A 16,920-nucleotide genomic window follows, 5' to 3' on the forward strand; every position below is an offset into this window, starting at 1 on the left:
CAGAGGGTGGTACATGTATGGAATAGCTGCCAGAGGAAGAGGTGGAGGCTGATACAATTACAACATTTAAAAGACATCTGGATGGGTATATGAAAAGGAAGGGTTTGGAGGGATATGGGCTAAGTGCTGGCAGGTGGGACGAGATTGTGTTGGGATATCTGGTCGGCATGAACGAGTTGGACTGAAGGGTCTGTTTTCATGCTGTAAGTCTCTATGACTCTATAACAGAGAGATCATGGTTAGTCTGTATCCCAACTTCACACACTCAGTCCCTTAATATACTTGTCATTGCAAATTGGGAGAAATTGCCCAATGATCACTCTTCCCGAGACCACAGTTATGGCTTTTGCAAAGTATTTTATGGTCAGACACACAGCGAGCTCCACTTGTGGCTCCCTGGGTTTCCAATCATCTGATTGAAGGTAGAAAGAAAAACCAAGACTTTATGGAGTTTGACGTTTCAAACAGCCTTCCTAACTGCTGTACTTACCACTGGGAGTACTTGGTCCTGTTTTCAGTGCAGTAAAACACTAGATTGTCCGACCCAATCACCCACCCTTGTCTTCTGGTACAAGTTCTCACTCTTTCTGACCTGTGCTTTATCTCACAGTATAGCTTTTCTCACTTCAAAAAAAATCTTCTTCTTCCTCCATTGCAAACGCACTACAATTACACACCTTCTATTTACTGATAACTATAACTCAAACTGCCACTGTCTGGGATGCTGGATGAGTGAATGACCCTGATTGACAATTTTGATGTCAACAACGAGGAAGCTGCATGTTTGAGTTTAACATGTGGGTCATCAGAATATGGAAGACAACTAGTGGAGCAGACCATCAGTCTCTCAAGGCTGGTTCACCTTCCTCCTCACTGGGGTGACGCTCCAGAAATCAAATCTCGCTATTTTCCCAGTGTCATCACAAAAGGTAAAGATTTTTTTAAAAAGTCGGTATTCCCAATCTACCTGTCTTTTAGCCCCAGGATGCCAGACATCATGGACCAGATATGTGTACATAAAAGTTATTATTATTTATTTCAAGAAATTAAATCTGTTCTTCAGGCAAACAGTTATGAATGGTCAGTAAGTAACGCTACAGGTTAAAACTCTCAGCCCTTTCAAAGGTCACCCTTATAGTCACACAGACAGAAAAAAAGAAACATGGTGTAATGGATGAAGCGAAAGACTGCAAAGTCAGTTTAGTGGTCCCTCTTCACAGGTTCTCATGCTGATGAGAATGCTGCTTCTTGATCTTCCTTTTTGGATGCTTTCATTAGTTTGCAGGAAGCGCAGGGTGACTGGGTCATGCTTAAAAAAAGTTCTCTAACTTATTAATTAAAAGACAGCTGACAGCTACTGCTGAAGGAGAAGTAAACCTTTTTTTTCTTGTAGTAACAGAGAGAGCTTCTTTTCTTATGAAGATTCATGAGCTTCTCATTACCTTATTAATGGCTGGCCCCAAGCTGTTCAACTGCTGAGGAACAAATCACGACATTGTTGGCAGGCAGAAGGCCTTTGTCATTGAGAATAGGTCATTAGTCCAGAGACCAATCAGTTATTTGTTGCCAGCTGAATCTCCATTTCTACACACCCTTGGCTCCAGCTCATCTGCAAGCTATCTATTCTGTTTAATCCTGCAGCTGTGTAAACAGCACTTACAATGAGTATAACAGTTACTTGTTTTCAAAACACAGAGTAAACCTTCAGCAGTTATTTTTTCATTTACATCCGCAATCAAGAATACAGGGGAGAAAAAAACGTGGTTGTTACACACTTTTCAATCTTATGGTTGAACTAAACTAACTTTACTTTGCCACCCCATCTCCGCATCCCTTGATCTCATTAGTGTCCAAGAATGTATCTTTCTGTATCTTGAATATACATAAACACTCATTGTTCCTCAGCTCTCGGCAAGAGAATTCCAAAGACTCACAACCCCTTTTAGGGGAGAAATTGCCCCTCACCTCTGTCCTAAATGGTGATTATCCTCGATGCCAACACCCACTATAAGACTCTTCAACCAGAGGAAACAGCCGCTTAGTCTGTACCTCGTCCGACCAACTAAACTCACCTCAAAAACGGCAGCATTATCAACACAGATCAGAGAGTAACTCCATCCTGGGAAGTGTCAGTGCTATTTGTTTCTTCCTCTTGATGATGCCTGATAAAGAACTACATTACCTCCGTTTAATTGAACACGTTAGATGTTCAGTAAAATGGATGGATTTTATGACTAAAGGCACCAGGTATCACAAAACTAGAAGGCACACCCTACTGCAACTCAGTAACATTTCACTCGTATGTTTCAGGGCCCGAATGTCTAAAAGAAGACTTGCATTGATTTAGCAGGTTTCCTATTCTAAAGTACATTACAGCTAATGAAATACACTGGATTTGTAGTTGCTGTTGTAATGGAGTAAATGCAATGCCAATTTGAGCTTAGCACACTCCCAGAAAGAGCCACGTGCTTCTAGCAACAGGGCATCCATGTTTTTGTGACTTTGGTTGAGGGATAATATTAGCCAGTGCACTTTGGATAACTGCCTTGCTCTTCATTGAAATAACAGCAGGGGACCCTTAACATTCACCTTGGGGGTAGATAAGGCCTCGGTCTCACCTCTTATTGGAAAGATGGCCCCTCTGACAGAGCAGCAATCCCTCAGTACTGCACAGGAGCCTCTGCTTGGACTTTTGAGTCCCTGTTATTATGTGGTACAGAACTAATAATAATAAACCCAAACACTGCAGAATAGAAGTCCCGCTCTGAACAAAATCTGATTCACAGATTGCCACCCTTCCTACATGCAGCACAGATAGTTTCAGCTTGACCTTTATCTTTCAGAACACTAAAAGAAATAAGTAAATGCATTTGAATTGAGTTAGCTTTGTTGTCACATGTACTCAAATGAATACAGTGAAAAGTTTACAAGTCACCACTTATGGCGCTATCTTAGGTATGAGGTACCTAGGTACAGATTCTCCAGTACAAATTCTTAGAAAAAAAATTTGAAAAATAAAGAAATAATAACATTACATATTGTAGGAATGAATTAGAAAATAGAGGAATAAACGATACATATTGTGTGTCTCCCTGTATCGACTGCCAAGGCTTTATTTTAGATATCTTTGTTTCTCCTCCTGGATATTTGCATGTATGAGAATCAGACCTGGCGTTTTAACTTCTTTTCATGACTACCAACTGCTCCTGTCTCCATAGCACCAGAAGCTAAAGAACGACTGGGGAAAGAGTAGGGCCCTTTAAAGATCAATGAGGTCATCTTTGTTGTACCTCAGGAGATGGGAGAGATATTAAATAAATATTTCACGTCAGTTTTTACTGTGGAGAAAGAAATTAAGGCTAGAGAAGTCAGCGAAATAAATATTGATGTTTTGAAAACATTTTACAGAACAAAGAGGAGATGCTGGAGATCTTAGAAACATAAAGGTAGATAAATTTCCAGGACCTGATCAAATATATCCCAGGACTTTATGGGAAGTTAGGGAGGAAATTGCAGGGCGTTTAGCAGAAATAATTGTAAGATCTGTAACCACAAGACAGGTGTGGGAGGACCAGAGGTTGGTTAATGTTGTGCGTTTGTTTAAGAAAGGCTATAAGGAGAAGCCTGGGAGCTGTAGAGCTGTGAGGTTGCTGTTGGGCAAGTAGTTTGGGGGTGATTCTGAAAGATAGGATTTACAGGCATTTGGAGGGGCAAGGACTGATTAGGGATTGTCAGCATGGTTTTGTGCGAGGGCAATCATGTCTCATAAACTTGATTGAGTTTTTTGAGGGAGTAACCAAAATGATCAATGAGGACGGAGCAGTAGACGTTGTTTACATGGACTTTAGTAAAGTATTTGACAAGGTTCTGGATGGTAGACGAATTAGTAAAGTTAGATCATTTGGGATTCAGAGACAGCTTGCCAACTGGATATTAAATTGGCTTTATGGTAGGAGACAGAGGATAGAGGGTTGTTTTTCACACTGGAGGCCTGTGACCAGCGCTGTACCACAACGATGTGTACTGGGTCCACTGCTATTTGTCATTTATATAAACGATTTGGATGAGAATATAGGCGGCATTGGTAGTAAGTTTGCAGATGACACCAAATCGATGGTATAGTGGACAGTGAGGAAGGTGATCTAAGATTACAGTAGGACTTTGGTCAATTAGGTCAATGGACTGAGGAGTGGCAGATGGTGTTAATTTGGATAAATGCGAGGTATTGCATTTTTGTAAAACAAACAAGGGCAAGGCTTTAACAATTAACGGTAGGGCCCTGGGCAGTGTTGTGGCACAGAGAGACCGAGGGTTCAGGTTTATAATTATTTGAAATTTGCATCACAGGTAGACCGAGTGAGTAAGAAAGCATTTAGCACACTTGCTGCCATTGCTTAGACATTTGAGTATAGGAGTTAGGATGTTATGTTGAGGCTGTACAGGACATTGGTGAGGCCTTTTCTTGAGTACTGTGTGCAGTTCTGATTGCCCTGTTATAGGAAAGATACTATTAAACTGGAGAGGGTTCAGAGAGATTTACCAGGATGTTACCAGGAATGAAGGGTTAGAGTTACAAAAATAGGCTGGATAGACTAGGACCTTGTTAGCATGGGTATTTGAGAGGTGACCTTATTGAGGTTGATGGAATGATGAGATATATTGATAAAGTGAACAACAAAACTCTTTTTTCCTAAGATGGGGGAAACTAGGGGGTACATTTTTAAGGTGAGAAGAGAAAGATTTAAAAATGACATGGGCAACTTTTTTACACAGAGAGTGGTTCATGCGTGGAATAAGCTGCCAGAGAAAGTGATGAATGCAGATACAGTTACAATGTTTAAAAGACATTTGGATAGGTACAAGAATAGGAAAGGTACAGGCCAAAAGCAGGCAGGTGGAAGTAGTTTAGTTTGGGAACATGGTCAGTGTGGACTGGTTGGATTGAAGAGTCTGCTTCCGAGCTGTGTGACTCTATGAATCCATGAGCTGTTAACGAGACTCTCTCAGCTGAGGTGTATTTCAGTGACAGATTCATTTATTAAATTTTACAAAGTTCATGTACTTTCTAACTTGGAGTGTAACTTCTAATGCTAAAAGAGACTAAGATTATTGATTTTAAATTTAAAGTTACAAGTTACTTTGAAATGACAAGCAAAATAAGGTGATATGAATCAAAACATACTTTTTCACACAGCGGGTAGTTAGGGGATGGTATCTACAAATCTGGTGGAGGTTCAATTGTGATAGTTTGCACACAGCAAGATCCTCAAAACAGCAATATGATAATGACCAGATAAACTGGAGTTTCCTTTGTTAATATTCATTGTTAATAAACTTCAATGCCTTTATTTGTGTCAGTGCCTTGGGATCACATGTATCCACTTGCGGGGGTGCGCAATACCTCAGCTTAATGCCTACAACAATGCAGCACTCCCTCAACACTTCCCTGAAGAGTCAGTGGAGACAGAACTCTTAAAAGGTGCTGCTGACAAGGTGAAATAGGGCCATTGGCTCTGACAGAGCTAAGGAGGAGGTTCTAAGCATCAGAGCGTGGGCAATTAGTAACGTAGTTGGAGCTTAGAAGTCAAGAGGAGTTGGAGTCAGAGTTCAGAGGAGGTTCTAGAAGTTAAGTAGGCAGCTAAGTGTTGGAGTTATGACTCAGAAAAATGTCCTGGGAGGTGTGGGGGCTGGGAAGCAGCCATGGACAATTAACAGTCTGCTCCAGTTGTGAGGATGGTGAAGTAGTTTTGTTCTGTGCACTTGAGTGAGATTAGGGCTTAGGAAATGAAACAGGAGCAGCACTGACTGGGTGAAGCTCACAGTTCATGAAACGTTGGAGTTGTGGAGAACAGGAAGGATCTGGGGGACATAGTCCCAGGAAAGGATTGCTGTGACATCCATGGGATCTGTCTTGATTCTATTTGAAGTATTTTGTGGCTTGTTTGTCATGTTACATTGGGTGGTTAAAATATGAGTCACAGCTATCTTTTTTTAAAAATCTTTTTTTCAATCTTTATACGTTTGAGTAAATGTCACTCATAATAAATTAGTTATAGTTGTTGACTAAAGAAACCTGCTGAATGGTTTATATTAATAAAACAGATACAGTCTAAAATCTGCAGAATTGCCCACGTGATTATATTTAAATTTGTTATGAAGAATGGGATTGAAAAGGAATTGGTGACCCTTTCAACTTTGGTCATAACACAAGCATTTGTTTAACCTGAGAAAAAAAGCTAGTAAAATAGTAACAGCTGTGATTGAGATAAACAAATGAAAGTAACCCTAAGCTCCCCCCTCCCACTAGGGATTTTATTGAAAGGTTTAATGTTAAAACTATTGAAGACTGAATCCCTCTTTGTGAGGATATAGTGAGTTAAAACAGTGTAAGATTGTTTATCAGATTAGATTCCCTAAAGTGTGGAAACAGGCCCTTCGACCCCACACCAACCCTCCGAAGAGTAACCCACCAGACCCATATCCCTCTGACTAATGGGCAATTTAGCATGGCCAATTCACTTGACCAGCACATCTTTGGACTGTGGGAGGAAACCAGAGCGCCTGGAGGAAACCCACGCAGACACGGGGAGAATGTGCACACTCCACATAGTCAGTTGCCTGAGGCTGGAATCGAACCTGGGTCCCTGGTGCTGTGAGGCAGCAGTGCTAACCACTGAGCCACTATGCACCCAATTAGTTTGAAAATAGGAGGCTAACAACTTAGAACATCTTAACTCTCAAATAGAATGCAATTCTTGGTAGTGTTATTTAATTTCTAAATGTGAAAGAGATGTAAGATTCCTGAACTACTATCATGTTTCAAAATAAAGGTGCTGTCATCTAATGAAGAGCCATGCATTAGGCAAAGTGTTTCAGGTTTAGATTGTGCAAACTCATTGTCTAATTGCCACCAGCACTTGCCCATTTTCTGCCTGGTCTATTCCCGAGGGTCTCCTCATTGTCTTGGAACTTTGCAGAGTTGACCTGACTGTCAGATCAGTGGAAAAGATAGCACTCACAATTGCTCATCATAGAAATAGTGTTTTTCAATTGCAATTAATCTTTGCAAATGTATTTTTAAACAAAAGGTTCCAGAGAAGGCCAACATCTGAAAAAGAAAGTATTTACATTCAATAATTGAAGATTTTGAACATTGTTATTCCAATATTGTAGTTCCAAATTAGAGTGTTAGAGATGTACAGCACGGAAACAGACCTTTCGGTCCAGCTTGTCCATGCCAACTAGATATCCTAAATTAATCTAGTCCCATTTGACCCATATCCCTCCAAACCCTTCCTCTTCATATGCCCATCCAGATGCCTTTTCAATGATGTAATTATACCAGTGTCCTTTATCTCCTCTGGCAGCTCATTCCCTACACACAGCACCCTCTGCATGAAAAGGTAGCCCTTTAAGTCCCTTTTAAATCGTTCCCCTCTCACTCAAAACCTATACCGTCTTGATTTGGACTCCCCTACCCAAGGGAAAAGACCTTGACAATTCACCCTTTCTGTGCCCCACATGATTTTATAAACTTCTGTAAGGCCACCCCTCTGCCTCTGATGCTCCAAATGCTCTTGGGTTGCAGTGGTAGTGTCACTATACCTGGACCAGGAGGCCCAGGTACAAATCCCAACCACTGAAGAGGTGAGCAATGATATCTCTGAACAGGTTGATTATGTAAAAAAAAATCTATAGTTACAATTGCAGATACATTAATTGTCTGAATTTGAAAACAACTTCACTTCAATTACTGCACTCCAGCCTTACTGTAACCAGAATGTGCTGTAGAACTGATGCTGATTGCAAAGTTTCTGATTATTCATATCAATCAGTACCAACATTGTTCAGAATGAAATGACTTCTGTCTTATCCTATCAGGATTTGAAATTGGATTTAGGCTGGAACAAAATTTATCATCCAGTGCATTATAGGACGATTAATCCTTATCTGGTTCATACCAGTCTCCTTGGGGTATTGCAAACTGTTAGAGGATAGTGATAGATTAAATTCCCTACAGCATGGAAACAGGCCCTTCGGCCCAACCAGTCCACACCGACCCTCCGAAGAGCAACCCACCCCCTCTGACTAATACACCTAACATTATGGGCAATTTAGCATGGCAAATTCACCTGTCCTGCACATCATTGGACTGTGGGAGGAAACCCACACAGACACGGGGAGAATGTGCAAACTCCACACAGATAGTCACACAAGGCTGGAATTCAACCTGGGATCCTGGTGCTGTGAGGCAGCAGTGCTAACCACTGAACCACCGTGATAGATTGCTAAAATGGGTGGACACTTGCCAGGCAAAAATTAATGCATAGAAATGTGAAGTGATTCATTTTGTAGGAACTACGAAGCCGTACAATATAAAATAAAGACAACAATTCAACAGGGAGTGGAGGAACATAGAAACTTGGGAGCAAGAGTAGGCCAAGGTCAGAAATCACATGACACCAGCTTATAATCCAACAGGCTTATTTGAAATCACAGATGAAGGGCTTTTGCCCAAAACATCGATTTTCCTGCTCCTCGGATGCTGCCTGACCTGCTGTGCTTTTCCAGCACCACTCTGATCTAAACTCTTATTCGAAATCACAAGCTTTCAGAGCACTGCTCCTTTGTCAGGTGAAGTGCCAAGAGTAGGCCATTCAACCCTTAGAACCTGCATAACCAATCAATTAGACCATGGCTGATCATCAAGACCGCTTCTCCATCCTATCCCCATAACCAATGATCTCATTAGTAAATAGAAATCTGTTCATTTCTGTACTCAACACCTTCAATGACTGAGCTTCCTCATCCCTCCAGGATAGAACATTCCAAAGATTCACTCCCCCCTTAGTGAAGAAATTCCTCCTCAAGGAGAAATGTCCTCAAGGAGAAAGATCCTTTCTGCGCACACCCTATCTAGCCCTTTCAAAATTTAAGGGATATAGAAACATATAAAGTAGGAGCAGGAGTACCCCATTTGGCCCCTCAAGCCTTCTTTAAGGCTTTCAATATGATCATGGCTGATCAACCACTCAGAACCCTGTTCCTGCTTTCTCCCCCTATCCTTTGGTCCCTTTAACCCTAACAATGAGATCTAATTCCTTCCTGAAAATATTTCATATTTTGGCCTCAACCGCTTTCTGTAGCAGAGAATTCCACAGACTCCCCACTGTCTGGGTGAAGAAATTTCTCCTCATCTCAGTCCGAAATGGCCCAGTGCGATCCCTTGTTCTGGACTCTCTGGTCATCAGGAACATCCTTGCTGCTTTTACTCTGTCTGGTCCTGTTAGAATTTCATAACTTTCGATGAGATACCCCTCATTCTTCTAAACTCCAGTGAATATAGTCCTAGCTGGGCCAATGTCTCTTTACATGACGTGTCTGTCATCCCCGGAATCGATTCGGTAAACCTTCATTGCACTCCCTCCATCGCCAGAACATCCTTCCTCAGATAAGGAGACAAAAACTGTGCATGATACTCCAGTTGTGGTCTCATCAAGGCCCCTGTACAATTGCAGACATTCCTGCTTCTGTACTGGAATCCTTTCACTATGAACGCCAACATACAATTTGCCTTCTTCCCCGCCCACTGTACCTGCATGCATGGGGACCTTGGGGTATTTTTGCACCAATCATCAAAGTCTGTGGGGAAGGATGAGAAAGTGCTTGGGAATGTGTATGAAAGTCTACCTTTGTCAATCCATGATTTGGAGATGCCGGTGTTGGACTGGGGTGTACAAAGTCAAAAATCACACAACACCAGGTTATAATCCAACAGGTTTATTTGGAAGCACTAGCTTTAGGAACGCTGATCCTTCATCAGATGGTTGTGAGCTGATGAAGCAGCAGCACTCCGAAAGCTAGTGCTTCCAAATAAACCTGTTGGATTATAACCTGGTGTTGTGTGATTTTTAACTTTGTAAATCCAGACTGAGAGTGCCACAGCAAGGGAATTGTGGTGAGGTTTTTTAAAATGTTGGTTCAGTCTCAACTGGAGCTGGTGTGGCTAATTCTAGGCCCCACACTTTAGGAGGGATACAAAGAAAGGGTACATGAAAGATTCATGTGTGGAGTTTGCAAGTTCTCCCAGTGTCGGCATGGGTTTCCTCCCAGAGCTCAAAGATGTGCAGATTAGGGTGGATTAGCTGTGGGAAATGCAGTGCTACAGGCATAAAATAGGGGGTTGGTTTGGACTCGATGGATCGAGTGGCCTGCTTCCACACTGTAGGGATTCTCTGATTCCTAGTGGGGATGAGGATGTCAGTGGTGCAGATAGCTGACTCTGTCCCACTTGGAGTAGAGATGGTTTAAAACACATAAACGATTCTGAGCAAGTTAATGGGGAGAAACCTTTCTCTTCACTGAAGGGAGTTCTGACCAAAGGCAAAAGAATCAAAAGCAGCAATGAGCAAACATTTTCCAGAGAGTGAGCAGTAAGGGTGGGGGAGACACTACCTCAGGGAATGTTGTACGGAGATTCAATCACAGCTTTCAAAAGGAACATAAAAACATTTTCAGGGCTATAGAAAAGAGTGAAAGAGTAGGACTTTATTCTTTTATTCATTTACAGGACCTAGATTTTTCAGGCTAGGCCCATTGATTGGCCATTCACAATTTTCCTGGAGAAGGTGATGAACTGCCTGCTTGAACTGCTGCAGTGTAATGGAGTGCAAGGACTGTCCCTTTTTATTTTGTGCTTTTTTGGAAAAAAATCCTTGGACTGCAATGAGGGAGAGCTGTATTAAAACCAATATTTGAAAATGTCCTGCATGTTTTGAAAGCAATTAATCTGACAGCTATTGCAGATCTTGATAAGCGACTGTTTGGATATGCAGGAATTGGAGTTAGAGTCGCAGATAATTTGGAACAGGGTGGCTGTTCTGATACAGTTCTTGTCGTTGTCAAAAAATTGATTGGTCTATGGACTAGTGACCAGTTTTTGATGATAGAGACCTCTTATCTGCCAAGAACTGTGTGATTAGTTCTCAGGACACTTAACAGCTTGGAAATAGGAACAAGTTACGGAGAGAAATATATTCAGTTCTTCTCAAGCTCAGGAGCGGTTTCTCTGTTCTCCGCCATCTAAAGCTCCTGAAGGAAACCTGTTTGCCTTTCCCGCAACAGCTGTGTGCTGTGACTTTTAACGGAATGGTCAGAGACTATTTATGAGTGTCTCTGCCACTCTTGGACTCTTACCACTGAGTAGATGCATCCAGAGAAAGGCAATTAAAGCAATATGTTGGCAGGCAGAAAGATCTTCTTAACTACAGAACCTGGGGACAAAGACTACTGAACCATCTTTCTAGTTTATCCCCTCTGCCCAATCACCTATTTTCCCTGTCTGTGTGTTTACAAGGGAGAATTTATAAGGGGATTAGAATTTTATTTAGTAGTGTTATATGCTAACAGTTTATAATGGTTTACTTGTAGCTATAGTTAAAATAGTTGTAATAAATAGTACTTGTTGTTCAGTGCAGAAATCTAGTCCGTGCTTTCTATTAACTTATAAAATCTTTAACATTTGTGAAGATTCCAGGAATAGTCAGGTTCAGTACTGAGCACTCTACTCCAGTGAGTTATTACAGTAGTTACATCCAATTTGTTCTTAGGGAGGAAGTGCCAGGAATTTGACCCAGCCAGCAGAGTGTAGACTCATTGGGCCGAATGGCCTACATTTGTGATACAGTCACTCTATGATATGAGGGAACCTTTATGAAAGAGGAGGTATAAGAGTCTAAAATAATTTAAGGAATTTATAAATCATCAGATTGTTGTTTAAGAAATTGTCTTTGTTGGATAATTTGACCTACAGCCATTCCAGTCTTCCTATCTTGGTTGAACTTTATCCTTTCTGAGGTCTCTTCGATTAGTTTGAATTGGTGGAGAAAGTCAGGAGGGAATTTCTCAGACTTTGCTTTTTCTGAAATCAGTCTTGGTTCCCTCTCAAGTTTTGGATTCTCTCTAGAGATTGCATGGGTGGGGGTTGGGCGGACTGTAAATACTGGGATGAACAAAGGATTATAACTAATCAGGACAGGTTGGGTGAACCATACAAAAAATAGTAGCTTTTGTGTGACTCAGTTTGCACCTTCTGTCAGTCAGCCAGGAAGTAACAATGCGTGATAACTTCCTATGAGGCACTGGGTGATGTTTTGCAACAGTAAGGATGCTATATGAATGCAAGTCATTGTTCTTAATGAAGTCCATAGCTCTTAGCACATCATGACCACAGTTGCAAGATGCCAAGCAGCAGGGTGGAAAATAGTAAGAATCTTAAACAAGACAATAGTTATTTAGCGAGCGAATAGTCCAGCCGTTGTTTGGTAATATTCAGACTGTACCCGAACAAAAAACAATACAGCACAGGAACAGGCCCTTTGCCCAATCAATACTGGGCCAACACATAATGCCTTCGAAACCAAAAAAACCTTAGAACATTACAGCACAGTACAGGCCCTTCGGCCCTCAATTGGTGCCACTCTGTGAAACCAATCTGAAGCCCACCTAACCGACACCTTCTGCCTCTGCACAGTCTGTTCCCTGGAAATGTGTTGCTGGAAAAGCGCAGCAGGTCAGGCAGCATCCAGGGAACAGGAGAATCGACGTTTCGGGCATAATCCTGTTCCCTGGATGCTGCCTGACCTGCTGCGCTTTTCCAGCAACACATTTCCAGCTCTGATCTCCAGCATCTGCAGACCTCACTTTCTCCTCACAGTCTGTTCCCTGCCTATTCATATATTTATCAAGGTGACTCTTAAACCTCACTATTGTATCTTATTCTGGCAGTGCAATCCAGGTACTTACCACCTTCTATGTAAAAACTTTGCCTCCCACATCTCCTTTAAACTTTACCCCTTTCACCTTAAAGTTATGGGGTCCCCTAGTCACTGACATTTCTACTCTGGATACAAGACTCTGACTATCCATTGTATCCTTGCCTTTCATAATTTTATAAACTTCTATCAGATTGCACCTCAGCCTCCGACATCCAAATGAAAACACAACAAGTTTGTCCAGTCCCTCCTAATGCCTTCCAAACCTGGCATCATCCTGTTAACCTTTTCTGTAGCACCAATTGTCTCTCCCTAACGAGAGAGAAGCCTATGGTCTGATCAGACTATCACAACTTTATATCTGGTGTAACTTTCCTGCTCTTATATTCTAATAAAGGCAAACATCCCATATGCCATCTTAAGAGAAATTTAATGAAACTCATAGAGAGAAATTATTTAATAAAGTTTTGCTTCTTCTTGTAGTGACAATGTTCCATTCACAATTTGTTGTAACTGGAAATCATCACGATAGTTTGAGCAGAAGTATCTTTAAAGAATTATATAATGGGAAATTGGAGCATCTGGATCTCACACAATGTTGTTCTTGCCTTCAATGGGCTTTGCAGTGAGCAAGGTGGACATCACAATGTGTCTCTGTGTTGATTACAGATAATGACACTATCATTCCAGCATTGTCCCAGGGACAGACAGCTATGAACCACACCATGGCAGAGACCAGGATCAACCATCTGAGAGAGTAAGTGCTGTGGGCTTTTCTGTGTTCCAACTATTAGGAAGCTGTTATGTGATCTGAATGTTTTGGTTGATCATGTGGATATTGGATAGATGTAATTTCAAACATGCTACAAGATATTCTGCATACGAACATGTATTGTACATGTGAACAGGTATTGTACATGTGAACAGGTATTGTGCATGTGAACAGGTAATGTACATGTGAACGTGTATTGCATATGTGAACAGGTATTGTGCATGCGAACAGATATTTTACATGGTCTCAAAGTGAATTATTTTTATCTGAGAGTCTACATGCATCGTTCAGTTGCTTCCATTATTGCTGTTTGCATCGGCAGACTTCTTACACTGAAAGTCACTTGATGCAGACAAAGTACATGCTTGTGTCTGCTTCTGTGGCTCATTCTTCTAGAGCAGGTCAAGAGACTCAAGCCCAGAGGCTGTAGCTTCCAGGGTGCGTTATGCCTGGCTTTCCTGACCTCACTACTCACCAAAGACACTGTGGAAGGGTTTGTACATTTTGCAATTAACCTGCTTCACCATGTTTTGAATGCACCTTGTGTACACTATTCTCAACCACCCAACTTCTCTCCTTCAATGCATCTCCACCATCCTCAGCCCCCAATACCCTCACTCCCCATAACATCCCCACCCCCTTCACCCCACACCACACCACCACCCACACTACTCCCACCCCCACCACATCTCCACCGGGAAACTGAGCTGTTGTAGTGTTGGCCAGGTAAGAGGCTCCTGCCCACACCACTGCTTTCTGGTGAAAATAATTTCAGGGTTGGACAGTTGATTGTCAACCTTTTTGGAGTTAGTTCATCTGTCTTGCAATCTCCCACCTCGATCGACTTTTCCTCTGTGCTCTGTATTGACTAGCAGTGACAGAGCCACTGCTGAAGGCTGCAACAGCTATGGAATGCTCCTTGGCAACTCACCAGGGATTTTTCAGCAGTGCTTCTCATGTACATGACCACCATCGCCCAGAGAGAAAATGCTGACAGATGTGTGGGTTTGCCATTCTCTCCAAGTTCTTCTCCATTTCACACATCCACCCATCGTGGACAGGTCACTCCTCCACCGGGCCAAAGTCCTGGGACTCCCATCATAACAACACCTTAGCAGTTCCTTCTGCTCAAGAACTGCAGTGGGTCAAGATGAAGACTCATCATACGCTGAAGAATAATTCAAGATGAACAGTGAATGCTCGTGGTGTGCCAAGTCACTAAGAATTAATTCCAGGGAATGATTTTAATACATTTTTTTGTATAATTTATATTTCAAGCAAATGGTTATTATGCCACATGAGATCTGGGATAAATTTATCTTCTTCCATATTTCCTCATTTATTTAATTTATGCCAAAGCTCTGAGTGGAACTGCAACCCACAGTACAATCTCTAAACCCAAGACTCATAGCTGGGAAATAATTATATTTTAAGAGCCTTACAATGAGGTTAATTTAAATTGCTTCATAAATTCTGAGTATTGAAATCTCTTGGTGCCTGATCATTCTGATTAGTTGCTCTTGTGAAGTATTCAGTTCCCCTCTTTGCTGGAATTTATTTCACTTGCAACATTTAAATTAGGACAGTCTGCTTCATATTTGAGTAGTGATTTAAGGACAGATTACATAGGGAGGAACTTTAATGGATAAGGGAAGATGTGATTGGGGGTTGCGTGCTGGGGATAATATTCTGCAGAAGAGTGGGTGTGTTCAGTTCACTCAGGGAGTCTGAGCTGTTATAGCAGCATGCTATTTTATTTTACTTGTATGTATATTCCTGAGCTATGGATGTAATTATCGAGGCTCCAACACTTTTTCCATCATCTGGATAACTAGGAATCTTCTCTACTCTTACTGCCTATCAACACTGGAGATGCCAGTGTTGGGCTTGGGTGGACAAAGTTAAAAATCACACAACATCAAGTTATAGTCCAACAGGTTTATTTAGAAGTACAAGCTTTCGCTGCCTGATGAAAGTGCAATGCTTTGAAAGCTAGTACTTCCATATAAACCTGTTGGACTACAACCTGCTATTGCATGATTTTTAACTTTGCGTACCTTCAGTGTGTGTTGGGAGGATTGACAATTAACCTAACAAGAGGTGATGGCCTATTGGTATTATTCTGAGACTATTAATCCAGAAACTCATCTAACGGTTTTTTTTAGATTAGATTAGATTACTTACAGTGTGGAAACAGGCCCTTCGGCCCAACAAGTCCACACCGACCCGCCGAAGCGCAACCCACCCAGATCCATTCCCCTACATTTACCCCATTCACCTAACACTACGGGCAATTTAGCATGGCCAATTCACCTAACCTGCACATTTTTGGTCTGTGGGAGGAAACCGGAGCACCCAGAGGAAACCCACGCAGACACAGGCAGAATGTGCAAACTCCACACAGTCAGTCGCCTGAGGCAGGAATTGAACCCTGGTCTCTGGCGCTGTGAGGCAGCAGTGCTAACCACTGTGCCACCGTGCCACCCACAGGTCCAGGTCCATGTTCTGTGGACCTGAGTTCAAATTTGAACTCAATATGTTTTTTAAAATCTGGAATAAAGAGTCTAATAATGACCATATCCACATCCTCAGTGATGGAAGAGCCAAGCACATCAGTGAAAAAGATAGGGCTGAAGCATTCGTAATGATCTTCAGCCAGAAGTGCTAAGTGGATGATCCATTTCAGCTTCCTCCAGTGATCCCCCAGCATCACAGATACCAGTCAGTTTGATTCACACCACATGATATCAAGAAACAGTTGGACGGACACATTGGATACTGCAAAGGCTCCAGGCCCTGACAACATTCTGGCAATAGTACTGAAGGCTTGGTGTTCCAGACATTGCCGCTCCCCTAGCCAAGCTGTCCCAGTACAGTGACAACACTGGCACCTAGCCAACAATGTGGAAAATTGCCCAGGTATGTCCTGTACATAAAAAGCAGGACAAATCCAAACCAGTTAATTACTGGCGCATCAGTCTACTCTCAATCATCAGTAAAGTGATGGAAGGTGTCATCGACAGGGCTATCAAGCAGCACCTGCTCAGCAATAACCTGCTCAGTGACACTCAGTTTGGGTTCTGCCAGGGCCACTCAGCTCCTGACCTCATTACAGCCTTGGTTCACACATGGACAACAGAGCTGAATTCCAGAAGGGAGGGGAGAGTGACAGCCCTCGACATCAAGGCTACATTCGATTGAATGAGCCATCAAGGAGCCCTAGCAAATCTGGAATCAATGGGAGTCAGGGGGCAAACTCTCTGATGGTTGGAATCATACCTGGCGCAAAGGAAGATGGTTGTGGTTGTCTGGAGGTCAGTCATCTCTGCAGGAGTACTTCAGTGTCGTGCCCAGGGCCCAACTAGCTTCAGCTGC

General features: G+C 42.2%; 1 protein-coding gene across 1 annotated transcript in view; it reads left to right on the forward strand.

Moving 5' to 3' along the window:
- The window catches only part of nek11 (NIMA-related kinase 11), a 298,330-nt gene that overhangs the window by 247,204 nt on the left and 34,206 nt on the right, over nt 1–16,920 (forward strand). The window contains exon 16 of the mRNA XM_087978482.1: nt 13,443–13,530. Coding sequence (XP_087834608.1) covers nt 13,443–13,530 — 88 coding nt within the window. The remainder of the gene's footprint in view (nt 1–13,442; nt 13,531–16,920) is intronic.

The sequence above is a fragment of the Chiloscyllium plagiosum genome, unplaced genomic scaffold (assembly GCF_037043375.1).
Source record: "Chiloscyllium plagiosum isolate Xiang-an unplaced genomic scaffold, Cpla_swu_hap1 HiC_scaffold_34, whole genome shotgun sequence".
Lineage (NCBI taxonomy): Eukaryota > Metazoa > Chordata > Chondrichthyes > Orectolobiformes > Hemiscylliidae > Chiloscyllium > Chiloscyllium plagiosum.